This window comes from Amblyomma maculatum, chromosome 9, assembly GCF_055883805.1.
Source record: "Amblyomma maculatum isolate TAMU_Amacu chromosome 9, ASM5588380v1, whole genome shotgun sequence".
Classification (NCBI taxonomy): Eukaryota; Metazoa; Arthropoda; class Arachnida; order Ixodida; family Ixodidae; genus Amblyomma; species Amblyomma maculatum.
In genome coordinates, this window is record NC_139352.1 from 15,179,115 (window position 1) to 15,196,487 (window position 17,373).

At 45.1% G+C, this 17,373-nt stretch overlaps 2 protein-coding genes across 2 annotated transcripts in view; one reads left to right on the plus strand and one right to left on the minus strand.

Moving 5' to 3' along the window:
• Nucleotides 1-17,373, minus strand: part of LOC146178409 (uncharacterized) — a 34,361-nt gene that overhangs the window by 8,097 nt on the left and 8,891 nt on the right. The window contains exon 2 of the mRNA XM_084578245.1: nt 758-932. Coding sequence (XP_084434371.1) covers nt 758-932 — 175 coding nt within the window. The remainder of the gene's footprint in view (nt 1-757; nt 933-17,373) is intronic.
• The window catches only part of LOC146178410 (uncharacterized), an 85,481-nt gene that overhangs the window by 3,858 nt on the left and 64,250 nt on the right, over nt 1-17,373 (plus strand). The gene's annotated exons all lie outside the window — the stretch shown is intronic.

Genomic DNA, 17,373 nt, shown 5'->3' on the forward strand with positions numbered 1-17,373 from the left:
AACAAGGCTACCGTCACGCGTGCGCACGCAGACAGGAACAGTAGAAAGCTGGATATAGCAATAAAAATATATGACGTCATTATATGGCGTGACAACACGTTTAGTAAACCACTTCTAGCAGTTTGACTGCAATCATACCACTTATGCGAACGGGTGAGCTGAGTCAAAATTCGCCGTCAAGATGGGAAGGAAAAGCACGGAATGATTATTGATTAGCAAGGCAGGAACTGAGCGTATAGGTTAGATAATTTGCTTGCTTGCTTGCTTGCTTGCTTGCTTGCTTGCTTGCTTGCTTGCTTGCTTGCTTGCTTGCTTGCTTGCTTGCTTGTTTGCTTGCTTGTTTGTTTGTTTGTTTGTTTGTTTGTTTGTTTGTTTGTTTGTTTGTTTGTTTGTTTGTTTGTTTGTTTGTTTGTTTTTGCAGCCATATATGCCGAGTGATATGTTGTAAATATTACCACTATTTACTCGCACCGGTTGCTGGTTAAGACCCTCCTTTTCTCTTTAACAAAACATCGTTTATCGCAGTAATTCCCCAATTGCTTATGTCTGCTGCGCATGAGCGAAGGAAGCTCTATATTTATCCTAATTGCTTAGCAGGTAAAAAGTGCAGTTGATGCCAAGCATTCGCAGTGCTCGTCTACTGGCCTCTAGTTGTTCATAAGCGCTAAAAATGCATTTCGAGTATTAGTTAGCGCACCGAAAGCGCAAAGCACGCAATTTCATGGACACTCGACTAGTATCCTGCGATCGCGTGTACCTTGGAAGCAAGGACAGTGGTCGGGATAGGATCCGCCCTTGATCTGGAATTCGGTGCAGTGCTCTCCAATCTTGGCCAGCGGCTGGCACGTTCGGTTGTGGTCCCGGCTCTGCAGGCAACACAGCTCGGGCCGGCAATGGTTGCTGTTCCGGCACGGACCGCCGATACTGTTTCTCTGGGAGAAAAACATTCAAATGGAGGGTGTAATTTGTAACGGCCCACAAGTTTTCGTCTTGTAGACAGCTTTCCCTAGTGAAATGTTGTGTGTAAAATTTAATGCATGTGAACTACACTCGTAAATACCGATGAACACTGTATACATAGTCACACATCATACGGAAGTAATTAGGAAACCACACGAGGAACATGTGAGAGCGTAGTACTTTTCTACCTCTAACGGCACTTCACGGGCACTTCATATTTGGATAATATTATACACTTTGGTCATACGAAATTTCTCATTCAGTTCAGTTCACTCGTTCAGTCGTGTCCGACTCTTCGTGACCCTATGGACCATATCACGCCACGCTCTCCGGTCTCTCACTATCTTCCTAACATCACATAACTTCATCTGCAGCGCCTATCTAACCATCGCGTTCGCTGCCTACCCTTTCTCCGGTGACCCTCAACCTTTCCCAACATCAAATCTTTCTCCAGCGACTCCTCTCTTCTCATCAGATGACCAAAGTAGCTGAGCTTTAACTTTAGAATTTAACCCTCCAATGAGCAGTCAGGGTTTATGGTCGACAATATCGACTGAATTTCTCATTAGGGATGACTAATACATAGTGAAGAACGTAACCTGAGCAGCACTACAAAAAAAAAAAGAAGGGTGAAAAGAAAGAAAATGAATATTCAACCAATTTGACATTTTGATTGGCGGCGAATTTTCTTACCCTCGTTCCTTTAATGCGTGCGCTGTCATAATTCAGCAACAGAAGATCCTGCATTTCGGCTCCATCAAAACACATGCACCGTGGCAGGAAATCAAACCTACTAGGTTGAGCTTAAAAGCCGTGCGCAATAGCCCCTCAGCCGCAGGGTAAAAAAAAAAATGGTTAGATTTTTTGGGCGTTAGTATCTTCATTATCTGACAGTTATTAAAATTAATAATTGTCAAAATTGTTCTGAGATCGAAAATCAGCGAAAATTGTTTTTTTCTGTGGGTGTTCGAGAAGGCGCCTATATATTTCCGAGGCAAGTTCTCTCGGTCCACTTCCCTGAATTTTCTTCAGCTGAGCTTCAAAGATGCTAGAAGCTTCACACTCGGATTATACAAGAAATTCACTATTTTTGTTGTAATTAATTTCGTTATGTAGCACGCGGGTACATATGCGATGCTATTATGCCCACATATTCTTCCAAAGCAGTTTTAAAATAATTTTAAGTAGAACTTCCGCCAAACCAGGTCCCAACGCCCGCACACGGGACAACAGAGAAATAAAACATTTCTTGCTTGACCCTGGATCGGGTCGTCGCCTGAAGTCGAGGAATGGAAGCATATTTTTCCCAACGCGTGGAAAAAAAAAGTAGTCCCGTCACCCCAAAGTTCGTCTGAGTAAACTACTCCCACCTTTTTGCCCACGAGCGCTGTCGCGAATGCTCTACCACTGTTTTGCTCAATGCAACGATGCAACGCTGCTGAACACTTTGAAAGTAATTGCTTGCACTACAATTCTTGCAGTGTCAGCTAATACACGTACCGACTTTGTCAAAAGTAAGCAAGGAACATTTTTAAGGCGAAAGCACTTCTTGGCTCATCAGTGGCGTGCGCAGAGAGTGACTGTCCGCGGAATGCGTGACCCAACAACAGATCGAAGCCCAATCCAACATAATCCGCATAAAGCGTAAAAAAGACAAAATATCAAATTCATTCAGGATTACTTGACAATAGTGCATTCATAGCATTGCATAGACTAGCCACATTAGTCATAGCCAAAAATCCATTCCAGAATTCGCATACCAAGTCAACACAGAGCTTGATCATAAATAAGTGGCTTAACGCTTCAATGACATTGCCTAATGACTGCCCACATTAGTCACAGGCCGAATCCAAGACATAGCCAAGAATCCAATGCAGAATCCACATAACAAGCGAATACCGAATACAGTCATGACTAGTTGGCTACAATGTGTCCTAATGGTAATGCATAATGACTTGCGACATTTGCCATAGCCCTAATCTAGGTCATAGCCAGTGGTGCAATCAATAATCCACCTAACAAGCTAACTAGAGCCAACGCAAGACGCCCCTGAATGCTTTCGCGTTACCGCACGTAATGAGACTTAACTCAAGCCGTTGAATTTTCTAAGTCCCTGCAGTGCACGGTACCTTGTGGTTAGTGAAGCTGATTATGAGCTCTACGATATGGCTGTTCTGACTGGGCTCCACAGCTTGTGGAAAACGCCCATTTTGGACCGTAACTCTGAATCTGTTCTTACACCCAGAATTATTTTTTTTTATTCTTATCAGCCGTGTAGCAGAGCATATATTGCACAACTTGAGCTCAAAAGTTGTGTAAGATATAGATAATCTCATCTTTCGACTCCGCTCCGTTAGCGGCTGAGAAGCAAACTTCGTTGCCTGGTTGCATTTGGCAAGGACGGTATGCAGAGTTCTGGAACAGTAATCACGCTCGTTAACGACAGCAGATAAGTGTAATGTACCTTTATCACCCCGAGCCTCCAGATTTCATCACCCCGATGGATTCCAATGTGAATAGCGTTGCTCTTATCTCAGCTACCGGCGAAAGATCCACCGTCTGAGTGATAGCGTATGTGAGATTAACCTTTCCTTAGCGGCTGACGAAAAAAGAATTATAAAATTGGTCACATTGTTTCTGTTGTTGTTTTTTTTTTTTTTTTGGCACCGGGAACTAATCGTTCGATTGAGACGAAGAGATACGAAAGCGCATGGAATGTTATAGAGAACGGCAAAAAAATATGAAGCGTACATAAAGAACTGAGTTCATGGAAGAATACAGGAACTCATAACCGCCCTTGCGAACGCCGGCAAGTGAAATGCTTTTGGTTGTGAGATCAGAGTTTCGTTTCACTTTCAACAAAAAGGCTATTATTTCGGCAGACCTAACGGTAAGAAGCTCTAGATTTTTAAACCGTATTCTCTGCATGGTGTCGCATGGTGCAGCTGGAAGGCGACGCGTATAATTTCACCACCGTGCTTGGGAAGTTCGAAAGATGGGATTAGAACAAATCATGACGTATTTCCTGTCCCGGGCTACACGAAATTAGTATTAGATCGCGCTTCGTACCCGCGGCCGCATCTTACAAAGCGACGAAATACAAATATGAGATATTACAACAACCTAGCTGGAAGCACTTCTCTTTTATTTTGGTAGCACGCTCCTCTAAATCCGCGAGTAACACATGAGCAGATGTCATGAGACAGGAAATAAATCGCATCTTGCCGTCTGCATCGCAGAAACAAATCACGAAACACCGCCTTACTCCTCTATCACATGGGTCCCGCATCACGGACGTTGTGAAGTACACTGTTCTTACAGTGGCCCGCATATCGCCGAGGAGAAGCGCTGCCAGCCAGCGTGCCTCATGGCAGCTGCTGTTCAAAGGCCACAGGACGTTTACACGGAACTATCCACATAGACGTTTATGTATATTGGTTGTGAACGGTGAGCTAAGACGAGCTGCTCGTGCAGACTTGTCAGCAACGCTTGAGTGGAGCGAGGGAAACAGAAATGCGATACAGCTGCCTTCTCAGTCTTGTTCATATGTCACGTCTACACGAATACGCTCGTAGGTGCAAAACTCTATCCGAGGTTACGAGACAGCGGTCCGCTGGAAAGCACTGGGATCTTTAAGAGCTGTTTTTTTTTTCCTTCTATAACAAAACAAAAAAAAAAAACGGGAGGGAACGTTACGACAGACGACCGACGTCAGCAAGCTCTTTTAAAGCTGTTTCCTGTCCGCAGCCTCTCTGGACACGACAGACGAGATCTTATACAGTGACGACCCACAGTCGCTCATCGCAAATAAAATGTTCCGCGCCAGAAAATGTTGCACCGAATATCTCCGTTCTCTCTTTTTTTTTATTTTACATTAGGCTTCAAATCTCTCCTTTGACACTGCGTCCTGTTTTGTATTTCTATCTCTCTTTTTTGCAGGAAGAGAAGCATCTTGCAAAGTTAAATGGGATTTCCTGGGAAAATCTGGGAGGCACTGACGCCGAGATGACATTCGCGGAAGCGCGTTTTCATGTTCTGCGCATGCGCGACGGTATTGTGCATGCGCAGACTGAAAGAAGCACGCCGGAAAATTCCTAATATGAAGCCCCAAAGCACTGGACCCATTCGCCGTCGTCACTGTTTGATGTCACGCACCACATGATGCGGGAATAAGAAATCAAATTCAGCAGAGCATGCTGTGGGGCCGCTCCTGTCCTCTCCTTTCTTTGTTCAGCCTTTTCGCTACGTTTCCGTTGAATAGTGAATAAAACGTATGAATAGAGCAGGGACGCGACGTGATTCTAACCCACGGCGAAGTGCGCACGTTGGCCGCTGCGTCAAGCAACTAAGCTATAGTGTGGTAAAATATTAGATAGTGCACTCACTGGGAGGCTTTCGCTTCGAGCTGAAACTGCTGGTGTTGCCGTATCTAGAGGCCGTTAGGGGCGCTGAAGCTGACATGGCAGTAATTGAATTGCTGTAATGAAACTGCTGCAATTTCACTACTTTTCTGCTAATTTCTAATGTAATAAATTATCGTTCTGGTCCAGTAAATGAGTTATGAAATGGTTTACTTTAACGCAGTAATTTCGCAGCAAACGTAATTTATTCCTTTCGAAATTATTTTACTAAAATGCGTTTTTACTCTTTGCCTAGACAAAATAACGGACGCCTTGAAAGCAAGAACGAAGCGTGGCAGGCCGTAAGGCATCAGAAATGCAAATCTACGTGTCCGCCGAAGGGTTGTGGAAAGCTGGCCAGGGCGCTCAGTGGCACTCCCTGGGTTGCATCGACTGAGGACAGAATGCACCTTTTACCACGGAGCGAACCCGGCGGCCCGAACATTACTGAGAGGAAGCCACCGCAGCAATAAAGAACCAACGGTGCTGGGAAGCGAAGCCGTTGAGTTCGATGCTTGTTTATTTCTTGAGTGCAGTGAAAGTGACGAACTTTCGACCATGCTTCTATTTTACGTTGTTGTGCTCAGTTCAGTTCAGGCGTTCAGTCGTGTCCGACTCTTCGTGACCCTATGGACCATGTCACGCCACGCTTTCCGGTCTCTCACTATCTTCCTAACATCACATAGCTTCATCTGCAGTGCCTCGAGGATGCCATCTAACCATCGCGTTCGCTGCCTATACCCTTCTCCGGCGACCCTCAACCTTTCCCAACATCAAATCTTTCTCCAGCGACTCCTCTCTTCTCATCAGATGACCAAAGTAGCTGAGCTTTAACTTTAGAATTTGACCCTCCAATGAGCAGTCAGGGTTTATGGTCGACAATATCGACTGATTTGATCTTCTGGCAGTCCAAGGAACTCTCAAGAGTCTTCGCCAGCACCACAGTTCAAACGCGTCAGTTCTTCGGCGGTCTGCCTTTTTCACAGTCCAACTCTGGCATCCATACATCACAACTGGAAAGACCATAGCACGAGTTATACGGATCTTGGTTGGCAGACTAATGTCTCTGCTCTTTACTAGGCGGTCAAGGCTAACCATTGCTCTCTTTCCCAGAAGCAGGCGTCTCCTAATTTCATGGCTGCAGTCTCCTTCCGAGGTAATCTTGGAGCCCAAGAAGAGAAACTCTGTCACAGCTTCCACTTTTCCATTGATGCTCCAGGACTTGATAGGGCAAGACGCCATGATCTTTGTCTTTTTAATGTTCAGTTTAAGCCCAAACTTCTCACTCTCTTCTTGTACGCGCATCAGAAGTCTCTTGAGTTCCCCTTCCCTTTCTGCCATTAAAGTGGTATCATCCGCATATCTAAGGTTGTTGCGGATGATACTACTTTAATGGCAGAAAGGGTGTTGTGCTGCTACCACTGTGTTATTTTTCTAATGGCCCCTGCTGTATGAAAGAAGAAGGGGACGGAATTTGCTATATGCATTCATCGGGGGCTTCTGGAGAGTGGTTCAAGTTTCGTTCACTCAGTTTTCTTAATGCATATGTAAACTTGAAACTAATTTCAGCGCACTTGCATTACGAAGTAATTGTAATGTAGTGTGATTACTTCTCGGTATCAGCGATGGGAACGGCTATGTATCTTAATTGTGCGTGATCGTTGTACAGTAATCGGTATTGTAATATAATTCCATTTCGAACGTAATTTTATTATGAATGCACTGGAATTGGTTCCACCTGAAGATCCCCATGCTCCTGCACTGTCACTCGCCTGCCTCTGTAATGTCCTCGCACAATGTGCTCGTGCTGTAGTTCTCTATGCTAGTCGCCAGAGCAGTTTATGCGTAGCATTACATGGATTATGTGCACGGGACGTGTGTGCGAGATAGAATGTGTTCTCACTGGCTCTGTAACTTATCTCGAGTGTTCTATCGTTGGACAGAATATATCGAGCATAATTGCACGGACTAAATATAGGCCTTAGTTATTGTTCATTAGTTATTTGTGATTAAATGTTGAACTTTATGCTATAGCGTCGTCAGCATATGTCGAGAATAAATGTAGGCCTGAATTAATTTACTGTGAATAAAAATTCAACTTAATAAGGCAGCATAAAATCATATATTGTTGGATAGTTTGTACTGAGTACGACTGCACTACTGTAATTACCATTTTCAGCTATTATCCCTTAATTATTGAAATATTATCAACAACTAAACTTGCAACTTCAACGCCAATTCCTATATCTTTGAAAAGGTCACTACGGGTATAACCCAAAACCGAACACTAAACCACACAAAACCATTTAAACCTTTCTAAAATAAACACAAAACAGAAGAAAAGGAGCATCACTTAATGATTACGCACTGACAGTACGTAAGGAGGCTTAATTAAATGTCCTCGGTAATTTTTTTTCACCAGTGTGCCGACTTATGAAAGACACGAGGAAGGCGTCTCTATACAACGTCCCACAAGATGAAAAAAAAGGGAGGTTACAGTGGGCAAAGAACTTGCACCATGAAAACAAGAAGCTTGACCAAATATGTGCCCTGTGCGAATTGCTATTTCAGTTGCGACACATAATCAGGAATTTCATTAATATTATATAAACGGAAAAGAGGCACGCATTGCGCGCGACAGGTGAACACACATGGAAGACGCTGTTATGACGATTCTTCCTAAACCCTGCGCACCATCACTATAAAAAAAAAAAAAAGAACTCCGAAACACAGACACAAGTGCAACTAGCATAAATATGACCCTAAAACAAGCAACAAGACGACTCGAAATACATCTCTCGAACCGCCCGCAAATAACGTCGCTTCAGAAACTCGACGCACACGGCGCTAACCAACCGACACAAGCAGCTTGCAGCTAAGCTGGGTACAAGAGAGATTGAAGTATTTATTGCAACACAAACCTTTGTCGGAGTACTGAACAGTATATTTAACTATGTGGAGCCCTAAATTTCATTTCATTATTATACTCAAGGAAGCGACTGCTGCATCCTAAATAGTCGCTATGTTTCTCTGTGACAGGCCATCTGCATGACATCTAAGCAAATATGTTTATCAGCCAGCGACTAATTAAATATTTCTCCTTGAGTTGTCTGCAAGAAGCAGTAAACTTGCTCGCTGTTTCTAATAAATTACACGAGCTCGAAAGTGCATTCGAAAGTAAAGGAATTTTATCGGAGAGCAACGACGCTGCCTATTGAGATCCCTGTTCGAATTGATTTATGCATCTGGAAATCAGCTTTTATGGTGCTTTAACGGAAAGAGCTTTTTCATGAATACACGTGCCGCATGTTTTCTTTTCGACATTGTCTACACGCACGTGCGTCTTATACATTTACTAAGGCAAAAGAAAAAAAAACTGCTTAGGACTTCAAATTCGATACAGTGTGGCGAATTCGCTCCACTGCTAAGGCGATCTTCGAGCGTCAGCTAACATGCTCGACGCTCGTCTTAGCCATAGTAGACGATTAAACAGTAATTACTTTTAGTCGAGGTAGATTAAACGGATTGTCGCGCTCACATTATCGTCGCAGTAATCGTTGCAACTTACCAACTAGTTAAGTGAAGAACAGGTTATCGAGAACGCCTCCCGTGCCGTCGCAGTCCCAATGGTAATGTGTTTCTTGGTTATAGCACGAAAAGAAATGCGGAAACACATGTTTCTCGCAATCGAGATAGCAATCATTTATTTCGATTTCCGAGGTCTGGCGAAATAACCTGTAGAAACCGCATAGCATAGGAGCAAGACTGCAAAACACATTTTAGCGCAATCTCTCGGAAGTGACATAAAGGGCCGGGGGCAGAACGTGCATCTGAGCCCGCTAACCCGTTTTTCTAGCGCACTGTAAGCTAAGCCATCCCCACAGTCGCACGTGTTAGACACTCACTTCCTCGCGCTGTGCATCCCCGCCTTCTATTCATGAGCATTTCAGTCTCAAAACAAGATCATTAACGCGTGGCCGCTTCACAAAAAGTGGATAATACTCCTTACGAAATGTTTTACTGGAATTCATATGCGTACGTATTGATCCGTGGTGGAAGTTGGTGCCTAATGAAAAGTACTCCGAAATATAGAAATGGTTGCTTTTCCGGAAAGCTTCAACGAGGGGCAATTACTGGGAACTTTACAGTGAGCTGCTTGCCGCAAAGAACATCACTATAGAAACGCACAGTACTACAGCAAGTAGGATAGCCAGCCTGGACGAGATGGTAGGAATTCATTTTCGGGCGAAAAACAGAGCAAAAGAACGAAGTGCGGATGAACAAACGAACCACGCAGACGAGCGCTGTGTCTAATTGTCTATGTCGTGCCCTTGGTCCTCTGTCATCCATCTTTTCGCGCTGTTTGCCACCTAACAATAACATAGCAACATTCATATCCCCCTTAAACAGCACAGAGTGCCATTGTACAAATTCAGCATGGTGTTATAGAACCTCGCAGAGAGATTGCATATCATCTACGGGTGCACATTTGCGACACATAACTAGGCATAATCACCACTCCCTGGCCAACATTAGTAGCGTGCGTCCAGATTCATCTTATTCGAAAGCTATCAGGACGCAATGGAATGTTGACACCTATAAACTACATGCCCCACGAAATTTCGCCAGTGCCATTATGGATAATTCCAAAGCCTAACGTGCGTAATAATATTCCAGGTATACCAAAAAAGCCGCACATCGCAACAGTTGGACTAAAACAGTTGGCACAGTCATATATATCCTCTATGCATAGTGACTCAGTGCATGTTTTTGTCGATGGCTCAGTGACGACCACCTCTTCAGCAGCGGCGTTTGTAGTGCCTGGAAGCGCGTACAGCCACCGCTTTAAACTTATGCATAAAACATCATCCATGGCAGCTGAATTGGCAGGGGTAAGAGAGGTCATCCGATACATCGGTCATTTTGCGACTCGACACCTGCACTACAGACTATAAAAACGTACATAAAACCAAGTACACATGAGCAGCTAGTCGGGCAAATTGTTGTTCTGCTTGCTGAGGCCTTCAAGCGTGGCCACGTCGTCAAGTTTTAATGGATCCTCAGCCATTGCGGTATCACAAGCGATAAAAGTGCTCAACAAGGTTGACGACTGGGCGAGTTGGTAATGATTCATTTTTAAACCAGACAAAAAACGAGACAGAGAAAAGAAGCGAACAAGACAAGGCTGGTCTAACAACTGAATAAAAGTGCTGATGCCGAAGCCAAGCTGGCTCATGAAGACCAGCCTTCCATACACCTCTCATTCTCAAGGAGTGACGTCGCAGCCTTACTGGCTCATTCAATGCAGTCTGTTATGCGTCTACACTATGACGACGCAAGTCGTCAGCAGGACCGCATCTCTCGGCTAGATGCAGGCTCGCGACTTCACGTACCATCTTAAGTTAAGCTTTACGCCGACGAAAAGCAAATAAAACAAGTTTATCAAGTTTGACCATACCAAACATGCGAGAGTCGTCAAGAGTCGTCAAAATTGTTGAGCTTATAATTTGGTCTGATGCCTAGCTTCTTTGTTTTGGTAACCAGAAAAGCTCTACCAGCCCACTACTTTGTCACGAAGAATTGTGTGTGGCGGTCTGGCGCGACCACTGAAGACTTCGTTGTATCCGACTACAGTGTAAGTTTCGCATAGCGAAAAGTCCTTAAGAAAAAGTATGAACTCACTATTATCCTAATATTGTGCGCACTGGTTTTAGTGCTCTTATTACGCCAGTTGTTGCGCAGAAATGAATTCATTGTTTCGATTCCGTATTTGCAGCGTAAACACAAGAAATCTGCACGCTTTAGCCGCAGGGTTTGCTTTAAACGGCAGCAATGAAGCGTATTATGCTACTAACTTTAGAAGAACTTTGTTTTCATAACCTTTGTTTTCTTCCTGCGTTTGTCTTTTTTATGTGCGCAACTCGTCATCGATATCTAGCTGTGCTGCTAACGTCCAAATGTTTTCTCCACCTCGCACTTTCCGAGCACTGCTAAACTTGGCGGTTCTTCTGTTATTTCCCTCACATACCTAGAAATCCTTGAAAAGTGGCCTTTTCCACCGGAAGTTGTTTACGACAGTTTTTTTTTTTTTTCGCTCATCATAAAATTTCACAATAACTGTCAATGTATACCTGTAGACCTGCGCTTAGAGGCTCCTGGCTTTTGCTGTTACCGTTTTCGCTCTCGTCAAAAACGCTCCCCACTGGATTTTTGTGGCAGCTTTAATTACTGGATGCGAGGGAAGGACAAACGCGTAAACAAAGCTCTTCCTGCGCATTGGACCATTTGCTTCAAAAAAAAAAAAATAGGAGACAACGGCCATTTTAATCATTGCAGACACATTAAACCTTCAATAATGCGGATTTTATCGCACAAACTTTAACATTTGCAAGATAAACTACCAAAAGGTGCAAAACAGAAAGAGGATGGGCAAATATATCGTCGATTGCCTTCCAGACACGTTCATTGCTGCTGTGTTTAATAAGCCTCATAATCCAGCCACATGATCGAGAACTTGTACGGGCATGCTGTGTCATTCGCGCGACTAATTTATGAGGGAATTCTATCCGTTTCCCACCTTGAGTGTCACACGTACGCCGCTCTTCTATAAAAACCAAGCAGAAGTTCAACGAAAAAAATATACGAAAAAATTAAAACGTAATCCTCGATTCAGCAGCACATTCGTCTCTACGTCTTGCGCAAAGTGCCTTCACATTCCTGCATTAGCAGGTTTCGCTGGATCAAATACGAGCTAATTTACCTTCCTAGGCTGTTTGCTTGCTTACTCCTACGTCACGCCTGTCCTTGAGCGTCTTCACTAAGCAACCAGGCCGGGGTGTAACATGGAACCTACTCTGAAAGTATAATGTTACAAGCTATGAACAGCGTACCAACATTCCTGCTTGCCCGCCTCGCCCTGCTACTTCGTACAGCACAGGTCGTCACGCCGCATACTGCACTGGCCTCGAGTTGTAACAGAAATGTTTCGCCCGACTCACATAGCCCATCGGAGGCTCGTGGAAACGTACCGCACGCATCTCGTTTGAATACAGGCGCGATAATTGCTTCGTCGGCCTTGCGCGCGCAGACGTGCGTTTATCGGAGGGTTGGAGAAAAAAAGAAGGCAAATTAACGTGAAAATTAACGTAGCGCTAGTCCGTGTCGTCCATCCGTCCTTCGTGTATTTTGTGCGCTATTTTTCATCATGAATTAACACATCGCCGAAATTCATTACGCACCCTTAACTAAAACCGCGACCTATGGTGACGTTCAAAGGTTTGCTTGCATTTCAACCGTATACTTCACCTGTGAAGCTCATTTTAAAGTGTTTTTTTTTTTCAGTTTTTTTTTTTTTTTTTGCTTTAAGGTTTGTCGTCACGATGATAAAGTTGATTTGTAATATTAAACCAGCGTTCTTTATTCTTTATTCGAAATAAATCCGCGGCAGGCAAGCACTTTTGTAAAAACCGTCCACGGAGTTGCAGCACACAATGTCGGCAGGTAAACCATTTCAACACTCAATGGCGAGAATAGATAGAATTTTCGAACATTAATTCTGGAGGATTACGCCGAACCTTTCGAGAATTCAGGTATTGTGCTGAGTGAGCATACGAAGACGCATAGATTCGCGTTTCATTGTGTTACATAAGATAAAAAGTTTCTGCCGCAAACATTTCCTACATTCACATTCCGACGCAGGATACACTATTATTTAACGCACCGAATTTTAACGCAAGAAAGCATTTAATCTTGTAATGCCATGGTAGGCTATCAGCAGAGGGGACGACACGAAGACCGAATTTCTGAAACCGCAAGTTAAGTACCTAGGGCATGTTGTTTCGGCCCAGGTTGTCCGCCCTGACCCAGAGAAGTTGGAGTGCGTGACCATTTTCCAAGACCGACCAACAAAGCCGAAGTCCGCCATTTCCTTGGCCTTGTCACCTACTACAGGCGTCACATTCCTACCTGCGCTGCTGTAGCTAAGCCACTGACCACAGTAGAGGGTAAACAGCCTTTTTCGTGGTCTTTTCAGGCTCAGAGCGCTTTTCAAGAACTAAAGAGCCGGCTTATGGAAGCACCTGCTCTTCGCTTCCCCGATTTCAGCCAATCATTCCTACTAACGAACGATGCATTTAAGCACGCCCTAGGCGCAGTTTTGTCCCAGATGCACGAAGGCAAGGAATATCCAGTAGCTTACACGAGTAGGCAGCTTAACGCGGCTGAACAGAATTACGGGGCAACTGAACAGGCCTGGCAGTCGTGTGGGGAGTGCGCCACTTTCATTGCTACCTCTTCGGCCGCCCTTTCAAAATTGTTACCGACTGCCAACCGCTAAAGTGGCTCATGAGTGTCAGGGACCCGAACTGCAGACTGGCACGCTGGAACCTGCTCCTCCAGGAACATAGCTTCGAAGTCATTCATCGCCCGGGGAGAACAAATCAGAACGCTGACGCGTTCAGCCGCTCTGCAGAAACCCGCGTAACCGAGATTTTCCCTTCTGTTGAAGAGGCCCATTTACACGGTGAACTGAGGAAGGATCCATCAGTTAGCAAGATGGTAGGCAAGTGTCAGCACTCAGAAAAAAAAAAAGAAGCTGACCGATATTATCTGGGCTAACAGGGCATTTTCGAATCCAAATAAACGGCACACAATACGGGTCGGAGCATTGTTCCGTCGTCCATGAGAGCGGAAACCCTGCGGCTCCACCAAAATATACCCAGCGCTGGTCACCTGGGCTTCTGAAAATCTCGTCAAAGGGTCCGCGAAGGGCATTTCTGTCCTGTAATGAAAAAAAAGGCATCGCCGAGTATTGTAGAAACTGTGAATCCCCCCTACTTCGAAAAACGCCGAAGGGAAGGAGCCTGCAGGTCTTTCAGAACGTAAAAAGGCTGTTCGAAAGGGCAGCCATGAAATAGTATGGCCTTTAACGAGCACGACTTCGGACAAGCGCCACATTCTCGTATTCGTTGATCACTTGACGCGGTACACAGAAACGTTCGCGCTGGAGGATCAAAGAGCTGAGTCTGTTGCCAGGGCATTTGTCAAAGGGATGGTATTGCGTCACGGAGTTCCTTCGCAGGTACTTACTGACCAAGCAGCTAATTTCACCGGAAAGCTAATGCAAGGCGTTTACTGCTTCCTGAGTGTGAAGAGGCTCCAAACGACGGCATACCACCGCGAATGCAACGGGGCCTTAGAAAGGCTGAATCAAACACCAACTAAGATCCTTTGACACTATGTGCATAAAGACCAGCGCGATTGTGATATTTGGCTGCCGTTCGCAACATTGGCCTACAATTCTGTCGTCCACGAAGGAACTCCAGGAAAGCTCCTTCTTCCTACTCTACAGGAGACAATCAATGATCCCTGGGGCAGCACGCGAAGCGCCAAAAGGCCACAATGTCACCCAGACGACTACCAGGCTGAGCTAGCACAGAGGTTAAGCTACGCGCACCAGGCGGCTAAGGAAGCGTCTAGAGAGCACTAGCAGGAAGACTCATTTTAAAACCGGCAATAGGGCACATTTGCTCGCTCAGGTTCCCTCAAAAGAGGCTTGCAAAGAAGCTGTCGCCGCATTGGGTCGGCCCATATCGGGTGATGGAGAGCAATGTGACCGCTCGCATTCGCGAGTGGTAATGATGGTGGTGAGCTCTTTTATTACGACCAGCAGCGCTGAGGGGCAAGGGCTACCGCCACCGTCACTGGCTTTGAGGGATGGTAAGAGGCGTCCGTATACGTGACGTCCGGAAGTCCGCTGAAGCATTTCTCGAAATGACGTGCACAGTCGGCCCGTCTCTCGGCGTGGTATTCCGGGTGCATTCGTTTGGAAATGGGAAGGATGCGGAGATTTGGGCGATATTCTGGGGTAAGTTCAGAACAACTTGGGGCCGCTCTCGGCGGGGAGATCCCAACTTCCTGCAGTACCGCTCGGCCAGCGTATGTGAGTGAGAGCCGCTCTTATTATTGGGCAGTGAGGGCTGCAGTGAGGGCTCCCGCGGCTGCCTCCGAAGCGCGGGAGGAGACAGGAGGGAATCGAACAGAGACGGGCGAACAAAAGAAGACGCAAGATCGCACTGGTCGAGTCAGCGAGTGGTAGCGTTGAGATCGTTCTAGAGGGAACGTTACAAAGATCGCGAATTGAAAAGGCGGTGTTACAGAAGCTATAACTACAACACTCACATCTTTCACTCTATCACTAGGTTCAAGCTGAGCTTAAACCCCAACAATTTTGAAGCGAAATAAATCCAAGGTCGCCGAGTGCTTCCAATGATTTTCAAACATCTTCGAGGTCATGGTTGGAACTTAAGCCACAGCCACTTTAGGTAGCTATGTGTCCACCAAAGGTGAAGGTAAAGGTAAAGGTGAAGGTAAAAGGTCAATTGACGTGGGAAGTAGCTTAACGCGTGAGCAGCTGCGTGGCGAGACATATATCGCTGACGTCCATATCAAGTTCGCAGCCACGCGCTGACTCGTAGTACGCCAAGGTCAAACCAAGGCCAACTTTATTAAGGGTCACCGGAGTCCATTCCTAGCCATAACCAAAGAAAAACCTGCTGCTGAATAAAGAGCTTTACCATGTGAAACCATTCTTCAGCTTTAGCTTCACACTATGTTTAAACGAAGCTAAACCGCAGCCAATTTTTAACTGTATCATTTTGTTCCGCTGTAATTTCTGGTTCAGTGACTGCCCACTCTTTATAGAATTGTTCTTTTTATAGAACGAAAATGTCTAGTTTCTTGGAAAATTCTTTTGCACATACGCTCCTTTGGTATCTCAGCCACAAGCTTACGTATACACTCTTCCGCATCAGCACCTTCATGGTGTATGAAATACTGGGCCGAATTATGTCATTAGTCTGTTCCCGATCCATTATTTTCTTTTCTGACGGTGCTTCGACAGCGAAGCCGACGTGCCATATTTCTTACCCTCAAACGCGACGTCGCGGGTGGCTGCTACCAAGAGACAAACGAAGCAAAAAAAGGAACTATTACATATTAAGTCAACTACTGCATTCTATTGGCTATTTTTCATTTTGCCTCTGCCGATCGCAATTCTGAAACTTGCTAAATATTCTCCACACGTTCACTGCGGCTAGCTTTGGGATAAAAAGAAAGGTTGGCTATAGCTAATGTCACAACAGGACATCGGAGAAAGAACTGCCTTTGTCAAGGCCATGCTGCCACTGAGCGATGGACGGTTTCCAGCAGTCTCCAGTACGCAGTTACAGGGACATCACCTTTATGACGTCACTGACGTCTCATAGTTTAGCAGCTCATTGGTGAAAACCCAGCTGTCTCCTCCCAACAGGCATTCTCTCGACAAGCGGGGTCTTAAAACACGCACATGTATGTCTCTACAGACTGCAGCGAAGCGTTCACGATTTGTTTTCAGAATATGTTTTCCTCTTCCCTCAGACTTTTGATTAGATTCTTAGAATGAACCTCTAGCGGCGAATTTATTCATCGATATGCGGGCACTCTTGTCGGGTAAGAAGTATTATTCCACGACACAAACAGCATTCAAAAACATAGAATCGAGTTCCCAATATCGACACTAAAACCAAACACGGGAGCATCATTAATCTACTAGTCTAAGTTCGCTGCAGATATGCAGCATCGGCGGAACATGATCATTTACTGATGCAACCCGCTATTCACTGCTCAACCGTTAGGCATGGTAGACTGACGCCACTGCGCTGGATAGTTTCCTGATTGGCATAAATAACTTTTAGGAAAAACTGAGGTGTCCTTACACAATGTGCACAGTTTGTCCTGCGGAAATTATTAGTCATTCTGAGCAACCTTTGGCATTGTCACGATCAAAATTTCACGCTATAGCTGACTTATAGAACAAACTAATTTCAGCCCAATGAGCACGCGCTGGCTCCAACTGTGCTCTGTATCTACATTCCTAAAACCAGTATAGGTGTGAAGCTTCCACTCTGCTCTAGGGCCTACAAGTGACAAGAACAGGTATGGCATAGCTCTTCGTAAGCAGATATGCGAAACACCA